The sequence below is a fragment of the Brachionichthys hirsutus genome, unplaced genomic scaffold (genome assembly GCF_040956055.1).
Source record: "Brachionichthys hirsutus isolate HB-005 unplaced genomic scaffold, CSIRO-AGI_Bhir_v1 contig_831, whole genome shotgun sequence".
NCBI lineage: Eukaryota > Metazoa > Chordata > Actinopteri > Lophiiformes > Brachionichthyidae > Brachionichthys > Brachionichthys hirsutus.
The window spans coordinates 1,339-27,515 of record NW_027180511.1 but is presented as its reverse complement, the minus strand read 5'-3'; the positions used below and the strand labels follow the sequence as shown (position 1 = coordinate 27,515).

Below are 26,177 nucleotides of genomic sequence, written 5' to 3'. Positions count from 1 at the left end.
ACCCGCTGCGGACTGTTTCGCTGGTGTCATTGTGGTAAACGATGGAGTGTGAGGTGTTGTTATGACTGGTGTCGAAGCTGAAGCCTGGAAACGGCTTGCGGCCGTTTCATCGTGCCGTGTTGACCTGGCAACTGGAGTCGGCTTTGATGTACCAGTTGCATCAACAGTAGAGTTGAGGGAAGTCACCGTTGTGGTAGTGTGTGTCTGGTTAGTCAGAGGAGACGGCTCAGAGTTCGTGACTGTCGGTACGATTGTGAAATTTCCTTTTCCTGGTTGCATCACAGCAGAAGAAAGCGCCAGAAGACAAGCCAGGGCGGCAGAGATGGCATCCATAACCTCGAAGCTGTTAACTCTGAAACAGAGAAGGGAACAAATAAAATAAACACTAAAACATTATCTTTTCTTATTATTTTCTTTCTATCTCCGTAATAGTTTAACCCAGGGGTCCCAAAACGTTTTCCTGTGAGGGCCACATAACCTTTTCCTTCCTTAGTCAGTTTGTACTGAAAAAGTGTGACGATGGCAGGGGTGCCTACATTTATTGTTTTACTGACAGCCACCAAATAATCCTTTCTTCACAGAAGAAAAGTCGGGAAATAAATAACACTATTAATAAAATAAATAATAACCAAATAAACCTTTCCGGGTTCGTCACAGAAAAAACGTCCATGGAACATTACCTTTCTGGTTCTATGTAATAATCATTAAGATTGTCCCAAATGAAAGGAATAATGCTTTTCTTCAGAATATTAATATATTCTCCACTGTCAATATTATTATTATTATTATTTTAGGAAACAAAATATCAAATTAATGACCGCTCTTAAATGTACCCCATACCATTATTGATCCCCCACCCCACTCATGTTGTATGGAAAGGCCGTAGTTTGGGGACCACTGGTTTAACCCCTCGCAGTGTCCAAAGGTAACAGCAGTCCAGAAACATGTGCAATGCTCTTTCAAATATTACAGTTTACTTTGAGCAGAAGTACTGGAAGAAATATATTTTTACTGACCATATACCCACAAAATAAAGTATCTTTTGGTGTTCTGTCAATGGAAGCATAATCTCTCCTTTGAAAACTTGACTCGGTCAAAGCCATGGAATCACTTTTATTCAGAATGTATTGCTCTATAAGGAGGAAATTCCCTCACCTGTATCAGTGAAAACAGAGCTTAGTTCATTTTCCTCGGCTCCACTCCTCAGAACCTGAGACGCTGAATGCTTCATTTGTCAGCATAGCGTTTTGTAAAAGTGGGCAGGCCGGTGCTTTGTAAACTTCTATTGTATGTTGCCAGGGAGACGAGGAGCAGGGTTACTGTGTTAGCCAGATCTTTGATCAGACTCTGTTTCTCCCTCTCCTGCTTTGGTTCAACATGAATTTCACAGGCCTGAATACAAGAGCATTGACAGCGTATCACAGTCATTTGTACGCTTGTTTGTGGGTATTTTTATTCAACAAACTTTTAACAAAATTTTAAAAAGCAGAACTTGTGACTCATTTTTTTACAATTAGTAAAGAGGCAACACACAAAAAGCTTGAAGACAAATGGCCACTGTTCCTTCAAAACTAATGCGATCATTCATATTATAAATAACTACAGTATCAGCAGGTTGTCTCCGTGTCAGCGTGAACAAACACAGCGAGGTGCAAACAAAGGGGCCATTAAAGTTGCCACATCACTGTTCAACAGGAGCAGCCAAATCAATCAGGTGTCTTAAATGCTTTTTTTTACCGCCTGGTTTAGTCAAAGTGAAACACCAACTGCCTGCTAGTGTGTTAAATTCAGATACATTTATTGTTTTATTCTGCTACTGTACACATGATACTTTGTCTCAGGGACAGAATTGATTGGATTTGTTTTTTCAAATTACAGTAAACACAAGAAAGTGACAGAAATTGTGGCTGGCATTTTTTGTTTGTTAAAAACAAATGCAATGAGTCTCGGAACAATAAAGCTTTACAGCTTTGTGGCCTGTTCACTGTGTTTACTCGTCATATCATAGTCTATGAATGCTGGGTTGTCAGCTTCCATATGAAGGTCTCTTCCAGCCTCTTCTGTGATGTTTGATTCCTGTAGAGAAGATTCAGCAAACTATTAATGGCAAGAATAAACAGGAAGTAGTTTGGTTCATAACACCGCCTCTCTTTGAGTCGCCCACCTCTGATTGGCCGCACCAGCTGAAGCAAATCAGGTCACTGCGCTTCAGCAACAGATCGGGGTTTAAGTTTTCCTGCTTGCATCCGCCTGGAAACAAGTGCCTGGTGTTTTATGTTGCATTTGAAATGTGATGCTAAATGTTTAGACCGCATAAACGTCAGTGTGCCTCTTAAGTGGGATATGCTGGCGAGGAAATAAATGCTCACCTGTCATTGCGCTCACCAGCAGGCCAGACACGACTGTGGCCAGCGTGCCCAGCAGAGCGAAGTAGAGGTAGGACAAAGAGTACCAGGAGTCTGCTAGAAGTGGTCTGACACTGGGACGATGGAAAACATGTTAGTTTTCATCAATTATTTTCCTATGATCCCTGCCACGAGGCGAGGAGGCAGAAAGGAACACTTTTTTTTTTTTAGTGTATATTGTTATTGGACATTGAGTCAAATTTTGAAGATTTCCACGCCATCATATGAACATTAGAGAAAAGAATCACATTCATGATGACTGATCTGCAGCTGGATCAAGGGGCTGCTTTATAAATCATACATTTGATTTCATTGAGTGGTCTTTGCTTTTTTTTGTGATGAATTAGCAAACGCCTTGAATCACTTTAGCAATTCAGTTATTTGCTGCAAAGCTAATGACTAATGTTGCTGCGAACATATCAGGCTCTTGATGAACCTTCAGACACGCGACTCACTCAGGCTGTGAGGTCAGCGTCACTGGGCTGGTCCACGGAGAAGCTGTAGTGGCACTTTGACCCGCCGTGCTGTTGCAGTCGACAGTGCTGAGTGGGAGAGGATTTGTCTTTTCAGCTGTGGGTGTGTATATCTGACTTCCAATCCCCACCCACAGAGTCAACACAAGGCCAACAATCATCCCCGCAAGTCCTCCCTGAAAAGTAAATAAGATTTCAGTCAAGCCATTCCTGTTCAGGGGTTATCAGGGGTTTAGTTTAGTTTTCAAGCAGAATAAAAAATAAAATAAATACATTTTCATGTACAAGAAACCATATATCGGCACCAAAAAAACAGTAAATATGTCCAAAAGAAATAGCAAATAATTCATTATATAGTGCTTGAAAAGGAGTGGGAAGAAGATAACTTATTAAATCCCAACCCCATTATACAACTAAGATGTCAAATCTATTGGACTTCTAATAATGTAAAAAAAAAAAACGAAACAATTTAGGAACATTTATATATAGCACATATTACTAAATAATTAATAAGCAATATTTTATATACAATATATTTCAATAATTATATACCAACAATGGTAAGAAGAAGCCATTTATATAATAGGCCAGTATTAACATTAAGCCCCGCCCTTTCTGTACTGAGACAAGACCATGCGTTTGTAAATTAACTTAAACTTTTGAATATTTTTGCCATTGCTTGTGATCAACATTCAAACTATTCCACAATTTCACCCCACATACAGTCAGACAAAAACTCTTCCTGTGGTTCGAACCGTGGGTACCGTAAAAGGGGTTGTTTGTTTGTTTTTTGTGCAGCTATTCTGGTGAAAAGAGGAAATACTCACTACTGAGTTAGATGTGCGGAACAGCATGCCCAGCAGGTACAGACCAAGGAGAGGCCCGCCGATCATGCCAAATATGCTCAGAGCCGCCTGGGAACAGACATCAGTTGTGCAGTGTTAATACTTGCCACTTGTTGGAGCTGTGGAGCTCGAAGCGCATGGCGGTGTGGTCTACCTGCAAAACGCTTCCCATCAGTGAAGCAACTCCAGCCATTCCAATGCACAAGGCTCCAAAGAAAACACCTGTTAAGGTGGGATGATGAGGGAAATGAAAGTAAAGATGTTAAACTTTTGGTGCAAAATCTATCACACGTGTGGTCATACAAAGTGATATCCGATTAAAAAGTATTATTTATTATACTTTAATACCACAGAAACGTGTCTTTGAGACACTTACTCTCCCAATAAATTATATGTTCAATGCTAATATTGATAACATTTAATATAAAATAGCACATTAAAATGTGTTTTGAATAGAGCTGTGTTTCATTAGACATGTGACTACTTGAATTGAGGGACTTTATGGGTCATGGACAACATGAACAACGTAAAACCTTCCAATAAAATCTTTGTTTTACGGTCATGGTTGTATTTGCGTCAATGAATAGCAGCTTGGGAGACTTTAAAAGGAAGCACAGATGTAAACTTTTCATGGTTCCTGCTGAAAACAACAACCTTGAAAGGATCTGAGCAGACAGCATGATTCATGCTGATTATTTCACTGGGGACAGTTCGACAGAGCCCAAATTAATATGTCCAGTATTTTCACAGTAAATACATTTGATGACAGATGTTACTTTCATAACATCAGCCAAAGTTTGTGTATTTTTCTTTTTTTTTCCTGCAATATTTGCGATAGAAAAACTTCTGGTTCAATTCTGTCTTTGAATAAACAAGACTTTCTTTATTCTCAGCTTTCAGGCTTCCTGTTTCTCCTGCAGACATGTTGCAACTGGAATGGCAAACAGTTTTTTTTTTTACTACCTGCTCAGAATAACAAGATAAGATAATGTGGTACCTACTGGTAACCTGCAGGTTGCTCATCGTGATTGATCAACACTATTTCCTGTAAACAAATGAGTTTTTTTTGCTGCTTAGGACTTACTCAGGCCCATATTCATCCAGGACACGTGTTTCTGTGAGAGGTTTTTGCACAGTGGCAAAACAAGGTCTTCCGTAGTGACAGCAACGAGGGCATTGATGCTGGACGACACTGTGCTGAAAAACCATATAAGCATAGCAGTTAAGATTGCAGATGTGATTGGCTCTGGGCAGTGCATGGATGGTGTAGCTTCTGAAAATGAATCGTGCATTGATAACCTTTTGGAACAAATGATATTGACTTTTCTCTGGTAAGAACAGCTCATTCCTTCCTAAACTTTAGATTTCATCTTTGAATTTTCCTTGATGGCGGCAGGCGTCACCTAAGGGTCCCACTGTACGCGGCCGCCACAAACAAGCCAGGGATTCCCGGGTAATCTGCCAGAATATCCATCACAAGGTAGGGCAGCAACTGGTTCACATATAGGGAGCATTTTTTTTTTATTGTTAATCCTCTTACAAAACAAAACAAATCGCAATGTGTGCAGAAACAGCTGCATTTACCTGGTCACGGGTAGACACGTCACCGTTTGTGAAAGGGTCGCACTTCCTGTAAATCGAGTACATGGTGAGACCAGACAGCATGGCCAGACTCAAAGTTACCAACATCCCCACCAAGTTGATATACAAAGACCTGCGGGAGATGAAAGACGACTGATCAGTGCATGAGGCTTCACTCACAGCCAACAGCGTATCCGCATGGCACTGCAGGAAGGCTCACAGCTTCGCTTGTCCTAAGGTTTTGCAGGAGATGTAGCGTTGCACCTGGGACTGGTTGATGGCGTAGATGGACAGCCATGTCACGCTGCCACCGATGATGATGCTCCAGAAAGTGTGCCGCTTCAGAGGATCTGGGTCAAAGCTGCGTGAAGTGTGGGTGATCCAAAAAAAAAAAACCCCATTGAGCAACATGGATTGTAATTTTGATGCAATCAGCAGGAATCGTTTGGTATTTACTTTTCCGCCCATGTGGGACACGTGCGAACCAGTAAAGACACTGACGTTGGCTCGCACTCACTTAAACGCCTCCAGTCGGCCTCCTTTGCCGGCATCTTCCCAGACCTGCGTCAGGCCTCCCCTCAGTACGGCTCCTCGCGCTATGACAGCCACAAACCCCGCCAGCATGATCACCATCTGCATCACGTCCGTCCAGATTACAGCTTTCAGGCCACCCTGGAACAGAAAGTACGTTGGAACCAGTTTAGGGTTTTTAACCTTTGGGTAGTTGAGGCTAACTGTGATCGGTCAAACATGCAGACAACCGATTATAGCCTGTGTCTGACAATGAGGAGATAAAATATGTTGTGATGCACAGAACCAACCAAAGAGCAGTAGATAATGCACACAACTCCCGTAGCGACCAGCACCCCCCAGAGGTCGAGTTCTGTGACTGAGAAACAATAAAGATGCATTATTAGAATGAAGAAAATGCAACAGCCTTATTTAGGCGTAATAACACGTGATGCTTTGTAGATTTTAAGAGCCGTTCAAAACAAAAACACACATTGCATTACGTTTACGGTGCTTTAAGATTAAAAGAAAAGCAAATGCAGCCGTATCAGATGATTCTAAAGAGACTGCATGGGACACTTGCATTGCAAGGAGGCATTTGAGGCTGGAATCCTAGATGCAAAAAATAACAACTTTATTTTTCCTGTGGTTAGTGTAAAAAAAACCTGTCTTACTTTGATTCAGAGCGAGAGCTGGAGCATAAATGACCATACCGGTGTACAGGATCTGAGAGAGGAAGAAAGCATTAGTTGATTGTTGTAAACAACAGCTATGTCATCCATATTCATGTGGAATAAAATTAACAAGTCAAAGGGGGGGCGACATTTAGCATGTTAATTATGGATGTTTGTTCCATTCTCCATAATACTGAATATTCCTCTTTCATTAATAAAAGCATGTTTGTTTACCGTCTGTACAACATACACCGACGTTCCCATTATCCGAATGGGACGGCTGAAGCGCAGCTCCAGGTACTGGGAATGAGAAGGAATGAGGAGTCACACATCATTGCAGCGAGGATCTGGTTCAACAGGAACGTCGTTTTAAACATACATGAAACCGGATGCGCTGGTTTCGGGACCCTAACCGGGTTTCACCGCAAACATCTGGCGCTCCCCTGCACTGCTGTCGGGCCCCTGTTTGCTGACTTCCCCTCAGCTTTCAACAAGCCTGTTTACCCCCCTGTGAGTGGCAGGTCCTCAAAATCCTGCATGTTTGTGGTGGTGGGAGGAAGCCGGAGAAGTCGGATTTGAACCTGTGACCTTCTTGCTGCCTGCCACTGCCACCCTGATCCACGTACAGTATAGCACAATTAAAAACGGAACTAATTGAACATGAAATGATCACCAGTACTTCAAGTACTGTATATGTTGTTGATATATCTGAACAGCAGTGCTGTTTGCAATTAAATGTATGGAAAACGGTCTGCATGTTTTTCTCAAAGACAAAGTGCTCTGGTGCTGACCCAGATGTCTTTGTTTTGGGGGGAAATGCTGCAGATTGTTTCTGAATAAAAGTACCTCGGAGTCCTTATAGATTCACAACTTGATTTCAAAAAACAGGTTAAAAAGGTCTGTAATAGAGTTAAACTCAGTCTCTCAAATTTTAGATTCACTAGAGATTACATGTCAAGAGGGGCGTCGTTGACGTATATGCATTCAATAATTCTTTATCATATCACTTACTGCTTAACAACCTGGTCGCAGGCCAGTCCCACTACTCTAAAAGCTCTACAGTCTTTTCTCGCTGGTTTGTGCATCTATATAAATTGCAGGTTGTGGTATTTGTTTACCTCGTAGACGCTGGTGATCTCCATTCTGTAGAACAGTGGGACAAAGATCTCTGCTGTGGCGGTAGACGTGAAGGCGTAGGCGAAGCCAAAGAGCCAGAAGGCGGTTCCAAACCAGTAGGCCTCGGCAGGTGTGCCGATAACGGTGATGCCAGACATGAAGCTGGCCGTGAGCGACATGCCGACTGGCAGAGCCGTCATTTGCCGCCCTCCCAGCAAGAACTCAGCGCTGCTGGTCTCCTTACGGGTTCGGATCGCTTGGAAAAGGCCGACGGCGGCCGCTCCCAAAATGGTTCCGACAAACACCACATAATCCCACTCAGAGAACGGGGCCACTGAGCCACCTGTGCCGACCATGGCGCGTTCAGAAGGAGAGTCCTGTCAATTACATGTCCTCATAACGCTCATTAAGAACACTCAAGAGGAGGCCTGCATCCAGTGATGAAAATATTTCACGTTCTTCCCTTCAAATCTAGGATGACAGAATTGCATGTGGTGCGAGCGAAATAAAAGAATCGCCTCTCGGATTCACTGAACTGGAGTGTGAATCAGCTGCACCCAAATTAAAGGTTTCTCATTCAAACCCGCCAACAAAAGAGTTTAAAAATCCCACGATGTCAAAGTGTCAGTTCTCCGTCGCCTTCGACAGGAAAATGTTGAATGCTGCAGGAGACTGTTCCACTCCGATGCGTTCAGGGGACTATAATGATTGATTCGCTGTAGTTAATGATCCATCAAGGGCAGGTCTGAGTTCAGATGCATCTGGAGTGATCGTAAATGGTAGTGATTCAGAGTTTCTGCTGAGTTCTGCGTTGTTCTGATGCTCTGTTCTGTTGCTCCTGAGATGGCCTTACCCCATCCAGGGGGGCATTTATACAACTTCTGGTCAGTAGTTATGTCAGGTGCTTCAGAAGGCTGGACAAGTTCAGTCTCTCAGCTTGCGTCTGTACTCTTCTTCTCCTCTCCTCTCTTTTTTTTTTTGGCTTGTCAGCAGTCACATTTCTTTACTCAGCTCCAGAAATTAAAAAAAAAAGAAATTCAGGGGAAATGTTGCATGAGACGAAAAAGGTCGACGTAAGCCGTAAGCAGGGACGTCATGTCGGTACGCTGTGTAATTACTTTGTAATCTGCTGAGTAAGTTACACATTAAAACATTCCCAGTCTCTACTTTTATGACTTGATTGTGCCGAGCTGATTTAATCCATCCTCAGCAATCATTAAACGATGATGTAGAGAAGACTATGCCCGCAGTCTGGCCGTGTCGAATGGAAAATTGTCCTCCTTGTATTTTCATGACTTTTCAGCAGTTTGATGTTTTCAAGCTGAAGAACACCTGAATCAATTTCTCTTTTGTTTTGCTGAAGGCGAGAACAGATTGGATGAAGGTTTTCTGCACTGTGTCCTTTGGGGACGTTCTTTTAGAAGAGCCGTGCTTTTGACATATACTGGGAGGCTTTCAGCCAGAGCAGCATCTGTTGTTTCGGGTTGCCTTGGTTACTGTATGAACTTTGCTCATGCGGGAAATCATTAATTCATGTCATCCTCATAATGGACTAAAAGATCATTTCTTTCCTTTTCAGCCACAGATCGAAGATAATGACTTCGGATGAAGGCGGATTGCGTATTGTTTTGTATAAATACCGTCCAGCGGGGCGGATGCTCAGGCTCACGGAGGTCATCCGGTCTGCAGGCGCCAACGCTACGGCAACAGGTGAACCGGGATGCATGCAGAGGGAGGCAAATAGCATGGAAGATGACTCGTTTCCTGTAATCCGGCCATCAATTCATCTCTGTCTTTCTTTCTCACGCAGGTCCCGCATTGATTGGGAAAAATCAATGACATCGCTTAAAATGCACACGGCAGTTTTCACAAGCGGGCTTCTGTTCCTGCTGTTCAGTCCAGCCGTTCCCGCCTGTTTCCCCGCTGACTTCACGTTGTACGTGGAGAAGCCGGAGTGTGACTTCTGCGTGGCCATCAACACCACCATCTGCATGGGATTTTGCTACTCGAGGGTAGGATCGCTATTTCTTTTAGAGGAAATTAGAGCAGTTCTGTAAATGTATAGCGAGAGCGAGCCATGGCCTTTACTTGAGTAAAAGTGAGAAAGTACAGACTGAAGTGTCAAGTAAAAAAAAAAAGGTTCAAAGTCTCTCCTTTTAAAGATTTTTAAGGGCTGGTTTTATGCTGTAAGTTATAAAGTTATAAGTCAGAAGGATGTACAGTATACTCATATGTACTTGTATGTACTCATATACTCATACTTTACTGATGTATACAGCATCCACGTAGGTTGAAATCAATCTTGATTTTGGTAGTTCGTAATGGTAAAAATTACCCGTGCTTCAGTGCAATAACAAATAATTGAAATTGAAATGTCTAAATCCTGATTGGCTGGGAAGGTGTAGATTAAGTTTCCGTGAAAAAAAAACAAAAAACAGCCCAAACATATTCACTTAATATCGTAACCAAAGTGGTGCACATTTAATGCACGTGAGATGTATTCCTTTCATCGGCGTGTTTTAACGATGAGCAGGACAGCAACATGAGGGACGTCCTGGGACCGCGCTTCCTGTTCCAGAGGGGCTGCACCTACGACGAGGTCGCGTACCGTACAGCCGTCCTGCCCGGCTGCCCGATCAGCACCAATCCTGTCTTCACCTACCCCGTGGCCATCAGCTGCCATTGTGGCACCTGCAGGACCGACAGCAACGAGTGTGCACACAGGGCCAGCGCCGACGGGGCCAGGTGTGCCAAACCTTTCAGACGCCTCTATCCGTACCCTGGCCAGAGCAACCACATGACCCCGCTTTGACCCCGCCGTCCTCTAACCTCAGACCGGAAGTGGATGAATCATTAATGTCTTTAGGATTCCATGTCCTCCTTTAGCAGTGACCTCTGTGCTGTTCCTGACTGTGCTGCCTGTTTTACTGTGGCCTGCTTCTCCCTTTCAGACTGTTTACTCTGAATACAACACAATTAAAGCTCATTTCCCTGAATAGCTTCTCTGACTAAGCTGCGCTTGACTCAGTCACATCCCGGGCCACGTGTTCACGTCATCACAATCACAAGGCCACAACATTCCAGGACACGATATGTCATTCCGGGACGTGCATGACCGTTTACTGTCCTCTTGCTCAATGGACAAGCGGTGAGGATGTTGGACCACAAAGACCAGACACAATGCAGGCTTGAATCGACCCTAAAAATACAGTGTGAGTTTCACTGTTAATATTCACCTCGGCCAAGTGGAGTTCATGTGTTGCACTTTCAGCTTGGGAAGACAGCTGAGGCTTATAATTAGCTCAGCGGCTCAGAGGTCGTTCTCTAGGTCATTATTTTATGTCACCATGTGCTATATCCATTATAGAAATTACAGCATTCCCCTGTCACGGTTTCTATAGTTAAAGTCTCATATGTGTTGCTTAAAAGTGACAGTTATCATCTCGATTAGTGCCCTCATCCATTTATATCTCAGTCAAAAATAAAAAAAATATTCAGATTGAAGCAAATGTTGTGTTTTTGATCACATTATTAGGTTGAATGTTTGATGAGCATATTTGCTTTGAAACCATTTAACAATTTTATAGCGTGGCACCAAACATCTTTCAAAAAGGAGAGGCTGGATTTATTAAGTGAAGAGAAGAATCTTCACATACAAACGTAACCTTATTACAAAAGTAGAGAAGTTTCACAATACAGAACAATAAAAACATCACTACAACTTCCTGCCTATTTTTTATTTTTATTTACTCTGGATGGATTTTAGTGTGACACTAATATTAGTCTGACCTATCCATGTGTAAAAATGACACTAGCAGTCGTCAAATTTCCTGTGTGTTGTTTTTAATACTGACCCGAACTGCACACTCATGAATAAAGCAGGGGATGAAAATGGAATTTGTCTTCATCAGCTGTCCTGCATAGACAAGCATGCGATGCGCATACCGACCACGTTTCAGACAAACCACAGAGCTCGGTTTGTGCTGTGTGTTTTTTCATTTAGGAGAAATGAGAGACGTGATGGCCGGAGGAGGAATGCTGACCTCTAAATTGGTTGGAACCCACTTTTTGATATGTTGCAACCATTAGATTAAGGTTAGATTAAGGTGAGCAGCAGTGTGGCAGTAAGTTTGCATGACATGAGTTAACAGAGTAGCCTTCACAAAAGAGAGCAGACATTGCATCTACGTCACATGGTCTGCATAAATGATGAAAAAAAAGAAGGATAACATTCAAGAAACAGGACCAGCAGGTGGTGGAGGAAGTATTCAGAATTTCAGATTACTTACAGAAGAATATTTTAAAAAAGAACACAAGATAAAGAATTCCTTTACAGATAAGTCCTGTATTGAAACATTCACTAAAACTTTCATTAAAATATAGCTGCAACTGCAAGTACCAAGACTCAAACCACTCACATCCCGTATTATGACTACATTGAATTTGAATATCCATTATATTTACCATTTTATTACTATTTCAAAATATAAAAGCTGCATATTCAATATTCAGTGTCCCTTGAGGGGAAAAATACACCCTAGGTCATTGCAGCACTAGAATAATAAAGGATGACTTCTCCCCCCATACAACTTTACAATAGTCTGATCTCTATCGAGTTTATTATCTTCTGACTGAGAAAAAAGTGAAGGGCTTGGGACCGGAATCTTTTGAGAATGCTGTGTGAGTGGGCACAACGCAAACAGATGCTATAAAGACAGACTGTGATCTGTCGCCTTCATGCTAAAGGCTTTGTTTGAGGCCACATAAAAATAGAATGAGACTTCCATGCAAAATAAATAGACATGTTGCATTTTCTGCTTGTCTTTATATTGTCCCCCCACTCTCCTTTTGCATTGTGCATACTTTCAAATACACATGGCCTTTATATCATATTAAGCTCTCCCTCGTCCTCCTCTTCCTGCACAACGAATGCCAGAGTCGACACTGATGTGCGACAACACCGGGACTCACAAAGCTACAAGGATCCTATTTGTCAAATTTAATTCAGCTCATCCTAAATGTCCGTCTGGCATCCTCCACTTGAAGAGCTTCGTGACCGACAGGCTGGGTCCTCTGTCTGCTGAATCTACAACCGCCCAGGACTTAAAAAGTGGTTGCTATGACTACCCAGAGATATTAGGCCTCATTTAATCATGTTGCCATTTTCATGCTAGCTGATAGGTAGTTTTAATTTAATTTACAGTCTGCATACTACTTTTGTTCTCCACATTATTATAATCAATAATCTTGTCTAAATTCTGTTTGCTATTACATAGATTCCTACTCGATACGTTGAGAATAATTAAACTTGTGTGAAGAGTCATATAATTAATCTACATACCGGTAGTTAATCTTTTTTGTGACGTTTTCTCCCATGTGTGCTTGCTCGATCATGCAATTATTTTGCACACATTTATAATTACGCTTTAAAGGTTCTTTCACTGTTAATAATGGAGTTAGATCACATAGACTGGTTTGGTTCTGCATGTTCTCATATGTGTTTAACACTGAATGTCCTGTTCCCCATGCACTCAGACCAGATAGCGTAACCATCCAATAGATAGTCCAAACATTCCAGCGTCATTCTGCATTTCAGTAGGAGGAGGAAAGATTTAGATGAAAAGAGCCTCCCAGAAAGACGAGAAGTTCGCAGCGTAGTTTAGGCTCTTGGTTCCTTGATCTGATGTCCAGATGTTAAATGAACCCTCTGCAGAGTTCAGGATTCATTCTGTGTTCATTAAACCTTGTGATTTAAGGATCTCTGTAAAGTAACTACGGCTGCCAGATGAATCTAGAGAATATTTTTCATCCTGACGATAGAGAGGTACAAAGTGGCATAAATGAAGCCCTTTACGCAACCTATATTTAGACCACATCTAAAGTCAGTCTTTTTAAATACAGCCACACTGAAGATAAGAGATTATATTAAATCCCACTGGTAGTGGCCAGCAAGTTTACTATCTGAACGCTATTATAACCTTAGTCCATAGATTTAAAATGTTAGAATGATGTTAGAATGATTAATCTTTCCCCTAATTCATAATAATCCCACCCAATAAAATACATGATCAAACTTCAAGAATGTCACCATTTGATTGATTGACTTATTATCCAATACCAAAAGGTAACGAACATTCTAACCAATCAACTCCGACCATGCAACCGCACATGACCGATGATTGGTTGTCATACAGGCTCGTCACTGAGTTGAGCCCGCCCTCCGCTGAAATCCCAATGGAAATTTCCACTGTCCGCGCGTACGGGACTCACGGGAGCTCTTCTGTGAACGGAGAACAGACCGGCGGAACAAGCAGACGTTAACGGCAGGGAAGAGAAACATTAAAGACGAACTCAAATAAAACATCGTGGTAAGTGAAGGACTTTGTTTTATTCGACACATTTTATTTCATGTCGGAGGAATTATTTTGCCCGGAATCGCCGCTTTTAGTTCTGCTATTGTATGAATGGGCATCCTGCTGACGTCATCCTTATATGAATTTTAGAGCGTCATTTATCTAAACTAACAATAAATGCGACGAGGCGAAGTTCGACAGAAAGCATTTTACTCACGTGCAAATAAAGATGCTTCAAATATCAACGCAGATTTATAGTTTTAAAATGAATTAAGCGCAATTCTTTCCACATACAAATCTTGTTTTGTTTTCCTTAACAGTTTGTATTAAAGTTAGTCTTTAAAATTGTAATTTTACATTTAGGTTTAAGTTGCTTTAATGATTTCTGAAACTCTTTAGTTTGGTGAGACTTATCTGGAATGTATCGAAGAAGACAATGTCCATGTATGGTATTCCGGTATGCGCTGGGGACACGCCCACTGCTACATCAGACAGAGCTTGCAGCGAGGAGGCTCATCTCGTGTTTGGGCCTGTTGCTGCATTAGGAGTGACTTCCCTTCTGCTTTTTTACTCACCAGGACTCCAGAACCGGATTTACGCCACCGGGTTCCAAGCTTTTATACTTATTGATCATGACTCAGCAGCAGATCAGGTACTATGATTCTTTTTTAAAGCACGCATCATTTGGGATTATGCGTTACATCTGCTGTTTCTTGTCAAGTGAACTGTTTGAAACCGTTTATTTGCTTCCCTTTAACACAATATAACCATTTTATTATTGCTAATCGGAATGTTTTCCAAGTGTGTAAAATTCCATACCTCAGATAAAAGTGAAAGACGACGTGTTCATAAGTATGGATCTCTCTCTCTCTCTCTCTCTCGCTCTCCCTTTCCCTCCTTTCAGTCTTCCAGCCAAGCTCATCAATGGAGGCATTGCTGGCGTTGTTGGAGTCACCTGTGTCTTCCCCATCGACTTGGCGAAGACAAGGTTGCAAAATCAGAGACAAGGTCACCGGGTCTACAAGGGCATGTAAGTATGATCAGTGACCGCCGTCCTCCATGACAACACGCTGACAGTATCCTATGCTATTCATGCTATTCATGCTAACCTCACTGTGGCACACGCCGACCCATCGTGTGTAGAATTATGGACGATGGGTCACGATGACTAATGGATCCCTGTGGAAGGTGGACGTGTCCTGCCCCGTTTACCCCGTTAGCATCATATTCCTCCCTTTTGTTTCTGTGCAGGATGGACTGCCTTGTGCAGACAGTTCGATCAGAGGGTTACTTTGGAATGTACAGAGGTAAGACTTGTGCACGTTTGAACATAAAGAGCCACGAGACTAGAACATGTAGGAGATGATCAGATATAATGAGAAGGACAAACCGTTATATTAGATCCTGAACATGCTGCTGAGGCCTTGCAGCCATTTTGTTTTTAATGCATGCTGCATATGTATATATATATATATATCTGAGATGGAATAAGAAGCGGCCAAAAAGCTATTCTCGTGCAGCAAGTAGGAAAACGCATGTCTTTGTAGTTTTTAGTCATCAGCTTGTTGTGCTGTGGAAAATGAAAATACATCTGTGGATAAATTTGATGAAAATTGCGGCCTGTAGTCGTCGGGCCTCTGCTTGTGTGAGGAATGCTGTTTGTTTGCATCTGTGTTTTTCATATTACAGACTTGGGTCCCCCCCTGGGCTAGTGAAGGCTAGCCGATAAGGCGCAGCCACGCTGGAGGCAAATCATTAAATGGTTCTTACAATATTGCTCTCTTTGAAACTGTCGGCCCACGTTGTGTTTTGTTTTCTGTTTTTTTACTGACTCCTTGTTAATACCTCCTTGGCTTTCTGCTTTCCACCCCGTCAACTCCATTTCATTCCTCCTCCTTTCCAGACTGTGGCTGATCTTTAAAACAAGCCTGTGGTGGAAGGAAGTTCATTTAAGCTCTCTCTCAGGCCAGTTTGAAGTTCGCTCACAGTTGTCCTCGCTCTGTTTGTCCGCTGGCGTCTCATTTCTCTTGTCTGTTGCCATTAACTGACTTGAAGACTCTAAATGGAGTCTTTTTCTCCTCCACTCAGTGTGACCTGATTATAAACTGACTCCCTGCGCTTCACGCTTCTATCTGTGTACACCCTCATGGCTTGTCTATATTATTCTCAAACCTTTTTGTCTGTAGCCATCCTTCTGTCAACGTCTCTGTTCATTAGCTGTAAAGTGTTTTTTTCTCTTTACATTTTAATGTATTGATTGATGTGTCCTTAAATGAGCCGTGATTGTCACTTCAGTGCTAACTGTGCTTCTTCTCTCCTCAGGCGCTGCTGTAAATCTGACCCTTGTCACTCCCGAGAAGGCAATCAAGTTGGCTGCTAATGACTTCTTCAGGCACCAACTCGCCCAGGATGGGTGAGCAAAATCGATTCAGGACGTTCTCTTTGGGGAAATGAAGCCCCCCCCCCCCTCCATTGGTTAAAATGTGTCTCCTTGTGTTCATAGAAAAAGGCTGCCTGTCATCAAAGAGATGCTGGCAGGCTGCGGCGCAGGCATGTGCCAGGTGATTGTCACCACCCCCATGGAAATGCTCAAGATACAGCTGCAGGACGCGGGAAGGCTGGGTGAGAATGAAGACAGCTACCCCCCCCCCCCTCCCTCTGCGAGCACGCCAAACGTCGAACTGGCTCTAATGCGAATCACCTCGTTCTATGTTTTGTCTTTTGTGCGCAGCGGCCCAGCAGCAGAAACCAGGAAGGATGTCCCCCACCAAGGTGGCGGCCACCAGTTCTATGCTCAGTCGCTCCTACAACTCTGGCGCTGCGGTCTCTGCTCCGAGAGCCGTGTCTGCCACCCAGATTGCGAGGGAGCTGCTCCATACGCAGGGCATCCAGGGGCTCTACAGAGGTCTGGGGGCAACGCTGATGAGGTACGACACGTCTGTCTGCTGAGACCGGTTACGTCGGCGTCAGCGGCTCATTAAATCTTTTCCTTTTTTTCTTTCAGGGACGTTCCCTTCTCCGTCGTGTACTTCCCCTTGTTTGCGAACCTGAACAACCTGGGCAAACGGGGACCCGAGTCGTCGGCGCCGCTCTATTGGGCTTTCCTCTCGGGCTGCGCGGCCGGATCCACCGCCGCCGTGGCTGTTAACCCCTGCGACGGTGAGGATGAAGTGATCTTCAGAAAGAGCAGCGCGACATTTGTCAAGATTTATTTTTTTATCTAGATTGATTACTGAAATGGAGCTGCAAGAACCATTGCAGAACATTTTGGATGAAACGTTAAATATAATCATTTATATTCTAGTTTATTTTATATTTTTTCCTCGGTTCAGAGATATTCCAGGTTGTGACCTGGTCTTTTTTTGTTTTTTCTTTTCTCCAGTGGTGAAAACTAGACTGCAGTGCTTAAACAAAGGGTCCAATGAAGAGACTTACAAAGGAGTTCTGGATTGTGTAAAGTAAGTCATTACATAACTGCTAATTATATCTTCTAGTGCGGGTTTTAGAAATAAATCATCCCTCTGTTTCTTCACAGCAAAATAATGCACAAGGAGGGACCCTCGGCCCTCCTGAAGGGTGCTGGCTGCCGGGCTCTCGTCATCGCCCCCCTCTTCGGCATTGCACAGGTTATGTATTTTGTTGGTGTCGGGGAGTACATCATGGACAAGTCGCCACTAAGCCTTCTGTTGGCGTGAGCGGCTTCCTGGCTGTCCGTTTAGGACCATCCGGGCGTAGACGGTTGGAAAGGCTGGCAGCTACATCATCATCATCATCATCATCATCAGTTTATGCCTTTTATCTGATTGAGTTTGAAAGCATCATCGTGTTCCAAAAACCGGATGATGTGCACGGAAACACTTTGGTGATTTATTCAGTCGACTGAAGTCAACGTTTGCACTTGAAATGTTCGCCTTTGTTGGGCCGAGGGACTGAGAGTTGCAGTGTTATTCTTTCTTAATCTCTAACGCAGTTCAGTTCGGTTTCCCTCTGTGAGGGAGGGGGGGGGGGGGGGGGGCATTCCATTCAAGAGACACATGCAATTACCAATTATGTCAAAAGGGTTGGCCTTTGTTTGATTTCATTTTTTTTTTATACGTAACCTAGTTTTATTTAGCATTTCTGTCACGTGCTGCAAATCCTTGAAGCTGGAACAGGTGGATTCAAACGAGGGGATAAATGGTGCTCCGTTTATAGCAAAGGGATCTTTGTGAATCATTTTTCACACGTCTGATAATCGCTGCCTATACATGTCACATTTGATCGTGAACTTTCCGACTGATACGGGGCCATATACTTGCCAAACTGTCGACTGTGTCCTCAATATACTTGGTATTAGCCCACTTGTGTAGAAGTCTGTGAACTGAAGTTGTAGTTTATTAATATCTGCCAAAACTTGAGATGCATTTGTGCACATTGACCACACAATTTGCGTGTATGCACATTTAAATACCCTACTAGTTTAACTTTGTTTTGTTTTTTTGCCTTAACAGACTGACTTTTTATCTTTTGAAGAAACAAAAAAAACGCTGTCGGCCATAAAACAATAAGTACTGTGACCAGATGTGGATGTTACAATTTTTTGTTTTTCTGATGGCTTTCTGTACATTAAACTTGCGATGCATTCATTCTGCACTCCTGGATTTATTGAATGGCTTAACAAGGACAAAGCAAGGGAAACCAGTGCTATTAGATAATGCAACATCGTCTCTGGATCATTTCAAAACTGAATGTCTTTAAAAAAACATATTTTATTTATTCCCAGTTTAAATGAAAGTAGCTCTCGTCTAATGCGATCAGACAAACCCTGGCAGAAATTTCCTTTGCTGAAAATAAACAAGGCAATAAAGACAAGGAATTCCGAGACATCATAACATATAAAATAATAAAAACTTTATAAACCATTAAAATGTTGGCGCCGCCATATTTTTAAGGCCTTTAAAAAATGAGAATCAGTTTCGAAATCAGATCTGATATTACGGAGGGACTTCTTGATGAAGAATAGAAAATAACTGCATGGAATCCAGATTGCTAAATTTTGCAAGGTCTGAATGATAAATTAAGCATGGAAGTTACTAAAGTCACAAAATGAATCAACAGAATTTGTGTTGATCAGACAGAGCGCCTAACTGTGTTCTAGCAATGACTGAGTATATCATTTAAACGCATGCAGGGGCATTTTCTAAGTATCATCTATGTGTGTCTCCACTGTAGCTCTGCTTTAGCGGCGTGCCTGAGTTGCTTGATCAGTAACTTGGACCACCGCAAAATTTACATTTGTGACGCCAGATCTGATCTGCTCCTGCCTCTTGACACCTTACCAAAAGAAAACATGATTCATACACATCAAAGGTAGGAGGGGGGGGGGGGTAGTAATGAGTCAAACATGTCAGTAAAAGCACCCGGTATTCTTATTTATTAACTTTTTATTACTATTAACATATAACATAACGTTTATTTTTCTATAAGTCACATCATATTGACACACCAACAAAATTTACATCCACAACAATTGACACAAAATGCAAAAGCTGCTCACTGTCGGAGTTCATACACGCTCCGAGAGCCCATGTGACCTTTTATTTAGATGACTCATCAGCCCTGTCCTCCTAACCCTTCGGTTGACATTGGGTCTGCACTTCCTGTTTTGTGCTTTTATTTTAGAAATACTCACGAGTGGAGGCTGGCAGCAAGCACACTCCTTATGTAGATCCATTCATAAGGGAATATATGAACAGCACAGCAAATTGAGGCTTCTTTGTGCCGATGAGTGGCATAAAGTCACATGGAAATGTATTTGCAGAGGTGGACTAGCCCTCACAATGTGTATGCACTCAGTGTTTGGCCTATAAACATAAAAGGAGCTAGAAAGGACACAATAAATGGTGATAGCAGTAGGCGCATGAATTAGGTGTCCGTATTTACAGCAGCAATCCTCAGTCACAACATTTCTGTGTAGCTACTGTGCAGCGCTTTCATGTCCATGGAGCGCCAGCGAGGAAAAACGCTCAAGGCCGAGGAATATCTGGAGCCGTGTCAGAAACTGTGCACGATTTATAGAAAAGAAAGGACTGGTGGAAGGTTCAAGGTTACTTTATTTGTACCCGAAGGTAGATTTGTTTTGCTGTGAGATAAAGTTAAAACATCCAATATCCATTTAAAACCAGTGGAGGTGCGAGGATTGTGATAGCTCGGATGTTTGTTAAAGCTTTTCAGTGAAACTACCCTTCAGTTCAGGCTGGATGATGGGGAATGACATTGACAGGTAACTGTGGAGTTGATCTTTACGGGGCTGGCTGGAGGTGGAGGGGCCGGGATTATCATCTATATCTATATAACCTCTCTGTTGTTCCTGATGGCACAACACAAAACCATGCTGAAGATCATTCCCAAGATCTGGAATCACACACAATGTTGGAACAGGTTGAAGCTTGAAGCATCCTCACAGACTGCTTCTTATGAAGTACGCAGTTTTAATTTAGATTAAGGACTTCTCACCATCACTCCTGCCACACCAATCCCAACGTATCCAAGAACATGAAGCTTCTCGTTGAAGAAGTTGGATATCGCAGTGAGACAATCCTAAAACAGCAGTTAGTGTGCATGTTATTATTACAGGTGCGATAAACGATCCAGCAGTGAATTCATTTATTCATTTTACAGCATGTTGTCTTTAAAAAAAAAGAAAAACAGGGATATACTGCCACCATGTGGTTATAACGTGTAACAACAGGTGCAAGAGGGGGGGGGGGGGGGTTCACCTGGGTATCATCTGGCATAGCTGCACAAAGTGTGTCGGACGTGTCGGATGCAGAACCTCCACAACAGTTCAGCTGCACATGGAAAAAGCAAATGGAATAATAAACTGTTCCTGATGAATTAGGGGAACGAGTGATGACAGGTTTGACTCACGGTTTCATGGTAAACGAGTGCGACAGCGGTCCCATTTGAACTGGAGACGTCACTGACGGAGCTGCTATAAAACTTTTGGACCTCTTCAATAATCTGATTTGATGAAATACAACCACAAATATAGATTTTATTTCTTTTTTGTAAGATATTACAATAGAATTAAACAACCTATCACTCTGGTGTTGTACCTGCTCCTTGTTTATGAAGCCAAACACACCGGCAGCAATCTCTGCTGCAAAGATGATCACGAGGCAAGCAAAAAACTGCAGAAAAGAGAAGACGCTGTCGTTAAATATTGTCTTCTAGTGATTTGGCGTCAATGAAAGCAATTCTGATTATTAATGTATTTAACTTGTACTAATTTATTAAAACAGACCGGAAAGTTATTTAAATAGTGCATAAAGTGAAATATGTGAAATATTTCCATATTCCATTAAGTCCATTCCATATTTTTAAGCACTTTAACCCACCGATGCCAGAAGACACTGAGACTCCCGAACAGCCCCGAAACACCCAAAGAATCCAACGATCATCATTAACCCGCCTGCACCAAGAAGAATGTACACAGCTGAGGAGACAAAAAGCCAGGTCGATTAATGCTTTCAATTGTGTCACGTTTTTACCATCATAAAAAGAACAATGCACAAAACGTGACAATAATAAACACAAAAGTCTAAACCCAGTCTGTGCAGTTCACAGACTGAACTGAGGATCTAACTTGTCTCGCGTCGTTGTTGGAGCAGTGATGTGTGACGACCAGCAGCAGACAGGTGGAGGTGGACGTTCCTTCCAGGGGCTTAAACCCCCCCCTGAGTCGCATCCCACGTCCCTCCTACTTCATCACCTTGGCTTTACATTTGGTGAGCCATGAGTCGCAGACGAGAACACTGAATCTCTCAGCTTTGAATTGGTGTCAAATGTTTCCCGGTGTCGCTGATAATAATCATGCCTGTATTTTGTACATGGAATAAGTTTGCTATACCAACCGTGCACTATTGTTATTTGTGCATTAACACTTCCATCGGGTGAAGCAGGAAAACAGACCATCTGCTCCATGTGAAGGCAAATTAAATTTTCATTTAGGCCGACTGCCCCCCCCCCAGGCCTGGATAGCATCACCTGCTCCTCCTGCTCCCAGCCCTCGCTACTGAGCCCTTTAACGCTGTAACCACAAACCAGACCTCTCTGAGGTCCATGCTCAGCAATTTAATTAATCCACATGGGGAAGATTGCAAAGCTATTGTTTTGCTGCCGTTGGGCACAAGGAAGGCAAAGATGCGGTGAATGGATTGCTGGTGGGGCGAGGGAGGCGCTGCTTTCAAGAGAGGAGAGCGAGCAATGGAAAACAGAGTGGGCCAAGAAAGCTTCTGGTGTGTGTACAAAGAGTCGACACTGAACGGATCTTGGCTGGTGATACTTTCCATCCACTTAATCACAGGCTTAATGGTGATGTCAAGGAAGATCTCCATGGCTGCTGATGGCAGCGGGCAATTTCCAGCGATGCACATTGTTGTGTGTAAACAGCTCACTCTCAGGTTTCTGGACTCGTGAGTGGCAGCCATGACAGAATGGGCAGTGATTTTCCCCATGGTGAATCCCGGCACTTTTTCCTTCTCATGGTATCCCATGCCGAGGCCGTGCTCAGGAAGCTCCTGGTGATATTTGTTTTGTTGCTAAGGCGACTGATCCTCCGCAGACTCCTGCAGATATTTAGATGAATGATAATTCCTTTAATCTGCCGCAGTTGGTTCCGTCTAACGACGAGGGCTGCTGCAGAACCTGCAGAAGCACCATCGCTGTAGTGCTGTTCTGATGGCTTTATTGATACTTGGACATTTACAATCAATGGAAACCCTTCGACATACAGTGTGTCATCATGAGATGAGCATACTACCGTATATATATATTTTGCATGTAAAACCTTCATGTACAATTCAATCGTTCAATTTTATTTTCAAGTGCGGAATAATCACGCAATCGTGGTGTCCAGCTACAGTTTACAGAACACTAGACATAATGGACCTGCAAATGTAAAAACGTCAAAAATAAATAAAAAATACAGAGTGAAGCCTTATAAAACGCTGTGATAATGTCAATATTTATAATATATGCACGTCAACTCAAGCCAAAAAAGAAGAACTGCAGTAGCGTACACATAGACAGCTGTTAGACAAATAGCGTCTTAAATATACTGTCGGCTCATTAATGACTTGCATTCTTCCTCCGACCCGCTTACTGAATTTACCGTCTGAAGCATCATGTTTGTTTCAAGGGTGTAGCATATACTGCGCTAGAATGACTAGAGGGGCTCTTCGGGATAGATTTGCCACCTGCCTCGCCCAACCTTCTACTTCTTGTGTCCTCAGGGAGACAGGCCGCCGCCACCACAGAAGCACAGCAGAGAGCTGATGAAGTGAAGTCACCACCATTTCAGGCTCCAAAGGGGAATAAGAATAGGTTTCATTCTCAGCATCTGCTCCCACGCAGAGGGAGAGACAACGGGGCCCATTGTGTGAAAGTTGCTGCACTGCACACTGAAGGGAGTTAGTCTGCTATAAATGCACATTTAAATCACACACTGCATATTTTATTCTGAGCTCCGCAAAGGAACTCCAAATTCACCACATGGATCAAAAGCCCCCTTTGGATTGCAGCGATGGGGCAGAGCTGGTAATTAATCTGAGAGAGGCGCTGATCTACTTGTCTCTGTTTGAGCATCTCTGATTGGTCAGTTTGCGTTAACGTTAACAAGGGTCTGTTCCCTCATTAGCACAGTGCATCTTAAAACCTGATGCAATCAGCCATTCAAATCTGCTACCGGTGTGAGCAGGATGGAATCTGAATTTATGAACAACATTTACATGAAACTATCTTTTGGACGGTCAGGTTTGATTCATCAAGATGTCAAAGTGCTATTTTCTCCTCCACTTTCTTGGCCTGTGACTGGAGGCCACACCTACCTATGAAGAAGGTGTCGGGGGCTTCATCTCCCGTCAGAAGTTCCACTGTTTCCACGTCGAACCTCAGCCAAAGTCCCACGGCCAGCACCAACAGGCCCGACAGCTGAGACGGGACAAATAACACGATCAATGACTGGTCCGATCCCTTCAGCAGAGAAGCAACGCAATCATTTTTAGGATTTAAGTGGCGATGGAGCTTTCCCAGGGATCCCTTCGGACCCCAACAAGGTTTCTCCTTTGGCTCTGCTTGTCATTAAGATTCATGAGAGGACGCAAGCGTGTCTTTGTCTTGTCGCAAACAGAGACACTTGATGCTCACAATCTGTGTCAAAGTTTCAGACTTGCTTAGACGCTCAAACTGAAATGTGTGTGTGTGTATACTGTGTGTTCCTGTCTGTTGCTGCAGGATTGTCACACCTTTTGTATACATGTACACATATACATGTTATCAGGGTTCTATGCAACAATAAAAGGGGATTTAAATGAATGCTGCCTGTCAAGGTCAGACTTTCTGATAGGAAACATGAGGTGAGCAGTTTTACAATAATTGCTGACTGTGAGCATCCATTGTTTCAGAAACAGAATATTTCAATTCAAGGTCACAATTTAAGGCTTTACGATTGAAGTGAGGGTCGTATTCATCATCAGGCATCAATAGCATCAATAAATCACCTCCCACGGTGCATTTCAGCCGCAGGCTGTGCCAGCCTCAGGGTATCTTGGTGATGTAACCCACACCCGGCATTTGTCGCCTGTTTGGCTCTGCACCCCAAAATGACAGCGTGCTGTAACGCCCCTTTTGGCTCAGACCACAGCAGTTTAGTTTCAGTCCTGAAGCTCCAAAAACAAAAAGGATGCTGTGTGGGGGTGACTCCAGTGATCATCTCACAGATGAAAGATGAGTCCATTCAGCCATTTAAATATCGTTTAGCAGTCAAACATTAGTGTCCAACGTTGACTCTAGGACAGCAGTTAGCGACTTTTTGTGATTGTATTTTTTTTTTTAACTTATGCAATATTTTTTTTCTTTTTGTTTTCTGGAATGAAAAATGTCAAGCACCACTGAGCTTCAGTTTGTTGTCAAGACTTTTTTAATTTGCCGCTTGACTTTAAATATATTCTTTTGTGTTTTTGATTGTTTTTCAGATCGAATAACTATATGATTAGATATAAACCTATGTTGAGACATTATTTAACAAAAACATGGGGGGATAAATTATTCTTTCTTTTAGCCCGGATTCCTTCCTCTAGTTTTTTTATTTTCAGCATGCGAGTCAGACACCTCAATGGGTTCACAACCGAGCTGCAGTGGAAAGATGATTAAATGTACGAAAGAACAAAAACAAATCAGATACAAAAACATGTTGCAAGACTTTCATCATGGGATTTACTTTAACCTCTTTTTTGGGGGCTCTTAAATTCCAAATAATGGAGACTTTTAAAGTGAAGAATCCTTATTTCATTTGTGAGACATCTAAGGAAACTCACTCCGAAACCATGCTGACCAAGGAAATATTTCTAAACAAAAAAAAAGGGATAACTGACAGGATGTCAGATTATAAATGACAGAAACAGAGACGTGCAGCTGGAAAGTCTCTCACAGCGCCACGCCAAGTCACGGGCGAGGATCCCACCAGTGGGTGTGTCGGAAAAGTAGCAGCACACACTGCAGTTTGTGCTGCAGGATGACCACAGCGCATCAAAACCATCAATCACACGAGCGTAAAGGGGTTAGTGGCACTCCCTGGTTATTAAAGACATCCAATCTAAGAGGTGCTGGTGCTTTATAATGGACTTAAGTCAAGATGAGACAACTGGCCCGGTTTGGTGGGGAGATAAACAAATAACAGGTTTAATGAAATATGCATATTTTATGTGGAGCAGATCATTAAATAGTCACCAGTTTGCTGGAATAACATGTACAGTGAGAAGGTGGTACCTATGGATGCTGTTTCCATGTGAACCGAGCGCGCGCGGACTCACCCAGAAGATGAAGTTAAAAGCGAAAAGCAGGTATTTCACGCACTTCATCGCGCCCTGCACTTTTCCCATGATAGATCTCCGATCTGGCACGTTTTGCGCAGTTGCAAATCCTCCAGTTTCGTCAGACGTCATCCACCATCGGCCGACGACGACATGCAGCGCTAAATCCAAACGCGCACGAGCCGCGCGGGCGCGCTTGCCTTGTCCCGCCCATCCGCGTGTGCACGTGAGCCGAGGTATACGCAAACGTGCCGGGGACCAGTCAGTGACGTCACTTGCATGTTATGATGATACTCTGAATGTCCTCCGTGTCCAATCCTCATTCTCTGCATGCTTTGACTGCTGCGTTCGTCCACTCAGTCCTCGCT

The 26,177-nt window shown here is 43.0% G+C and overlaps 4 protein-coding genes across 4 annotated transcripts; 2 read left to right on the top strand and 2 right to left on the bottom strand.

The window, feature by feature from the left end:
- Positions 1–1,962: 1,962 nt before the first annotated feature.
- On the bottom strand, positions 1,963–7,960 carry LOC137915734 (sodium-coupled monocarboxylate transporter 1-like). Its single transcript, XM_068758853.1, has 15 exons — positions 7,607–7,960; positions 6,723–6,788; positions 6,489–6,540; positions 6,126–6,193; positions 5,822–5,976; positions 5,525–5,665; positions 5,308–5,437; positions 5,127–5,215; positions 4,808–4,920; positions 3,878–3,945; positions 3,706–3,792; positions 2,861–3,054; positions 2,370–2,479; positions 2,165–2,250; positions 1,963–2,076 (listed from the first exon to the last, which is right to left on the bottom strand). The coding sequence occupies exons 1-15, from the start codon at positions 7,958–7,960 to the stop codon at positions 1,963–1,965; spliced, it is 1,827 nt and encodes a 608-aa protein (XP_068614954.1).
- Positions 7,961–9,454: 1,494 nt separating this feature from the next.
- On the top strand, positions 9,455–10,416 carry LOC137915736 (thyrotropin subunit beta-like). The gene is made up of 2 exons (XM_068758855.1): positions 9,455–9,616; positions 10,138–10,416. Exons 1-2 carry the CDS (start codon positions 9,455–9,457, stop codon positions 10,414–10,416), a joined length of 441 nt encoding a protein of 146 aa, XP_068614956.1.
- A 3,448-nt stretch (positions 10,417–13,864) lies between these two features.
- LOC137915733 (mitochondrial glutamate carrier 1-like) lies at positions 13,865–18,582 on the top strand. The gene is made up of 10 exons (XM_068758852.1): positions 13,865–13,972; positions 14,536–14,609; positions 14,862–14,987; positions 15,209–15,264; positions 16,280–16,370; positions 16,461–16,579; positions 16,689–16,884; positions 16,962–17,116; positions 17,340–17,415; positions 17,493–18,582. The coding sequence occupies exons 2-10, from the start codon at positions 14,590–14,592 to the stop codon at positions 17,650–17,652; spliced, it is 999 nt and encodes a 332-aa protein (XP_068614953.1). The 5' UTR covers positions 13,865–13,972; positions 14,536–14,589; the 3' UTR covers positions 17,653–18,582.
- A 1,458-nt stretch (positions 18,583–20,040) lies between these two features.
- LOC137915738 (tetraspanin-2-like) lies at positions 20,041–25,970 on the bottom strand. The gene is made up of 8 exons (XM_068758857.1): positions 25,810–25,970; positions 23,827–23,929; positions 21,337–21,434; positions 21,055–21,129; positions 20,867–20,959; positions 20,716–20,787; positions 20,453–20,536; positions 20,041–20,350 (listed from the first exon to the last, which is right to left on the bottom strand). The coding sequence occupies exons 1-8, from the start codon at positions 25,939–25,941 to the stop codon at positions 20,285–20,287; spliced, it is 723 nt and encodes a 240-aa protein (XP_068614958.1). The 5' UTR covers positions 25,942–25,970; the 3' UTR covers positions 20,041–20,284.
- Positions 25,971–26,177: the final 207 nt, after the last annotated feature.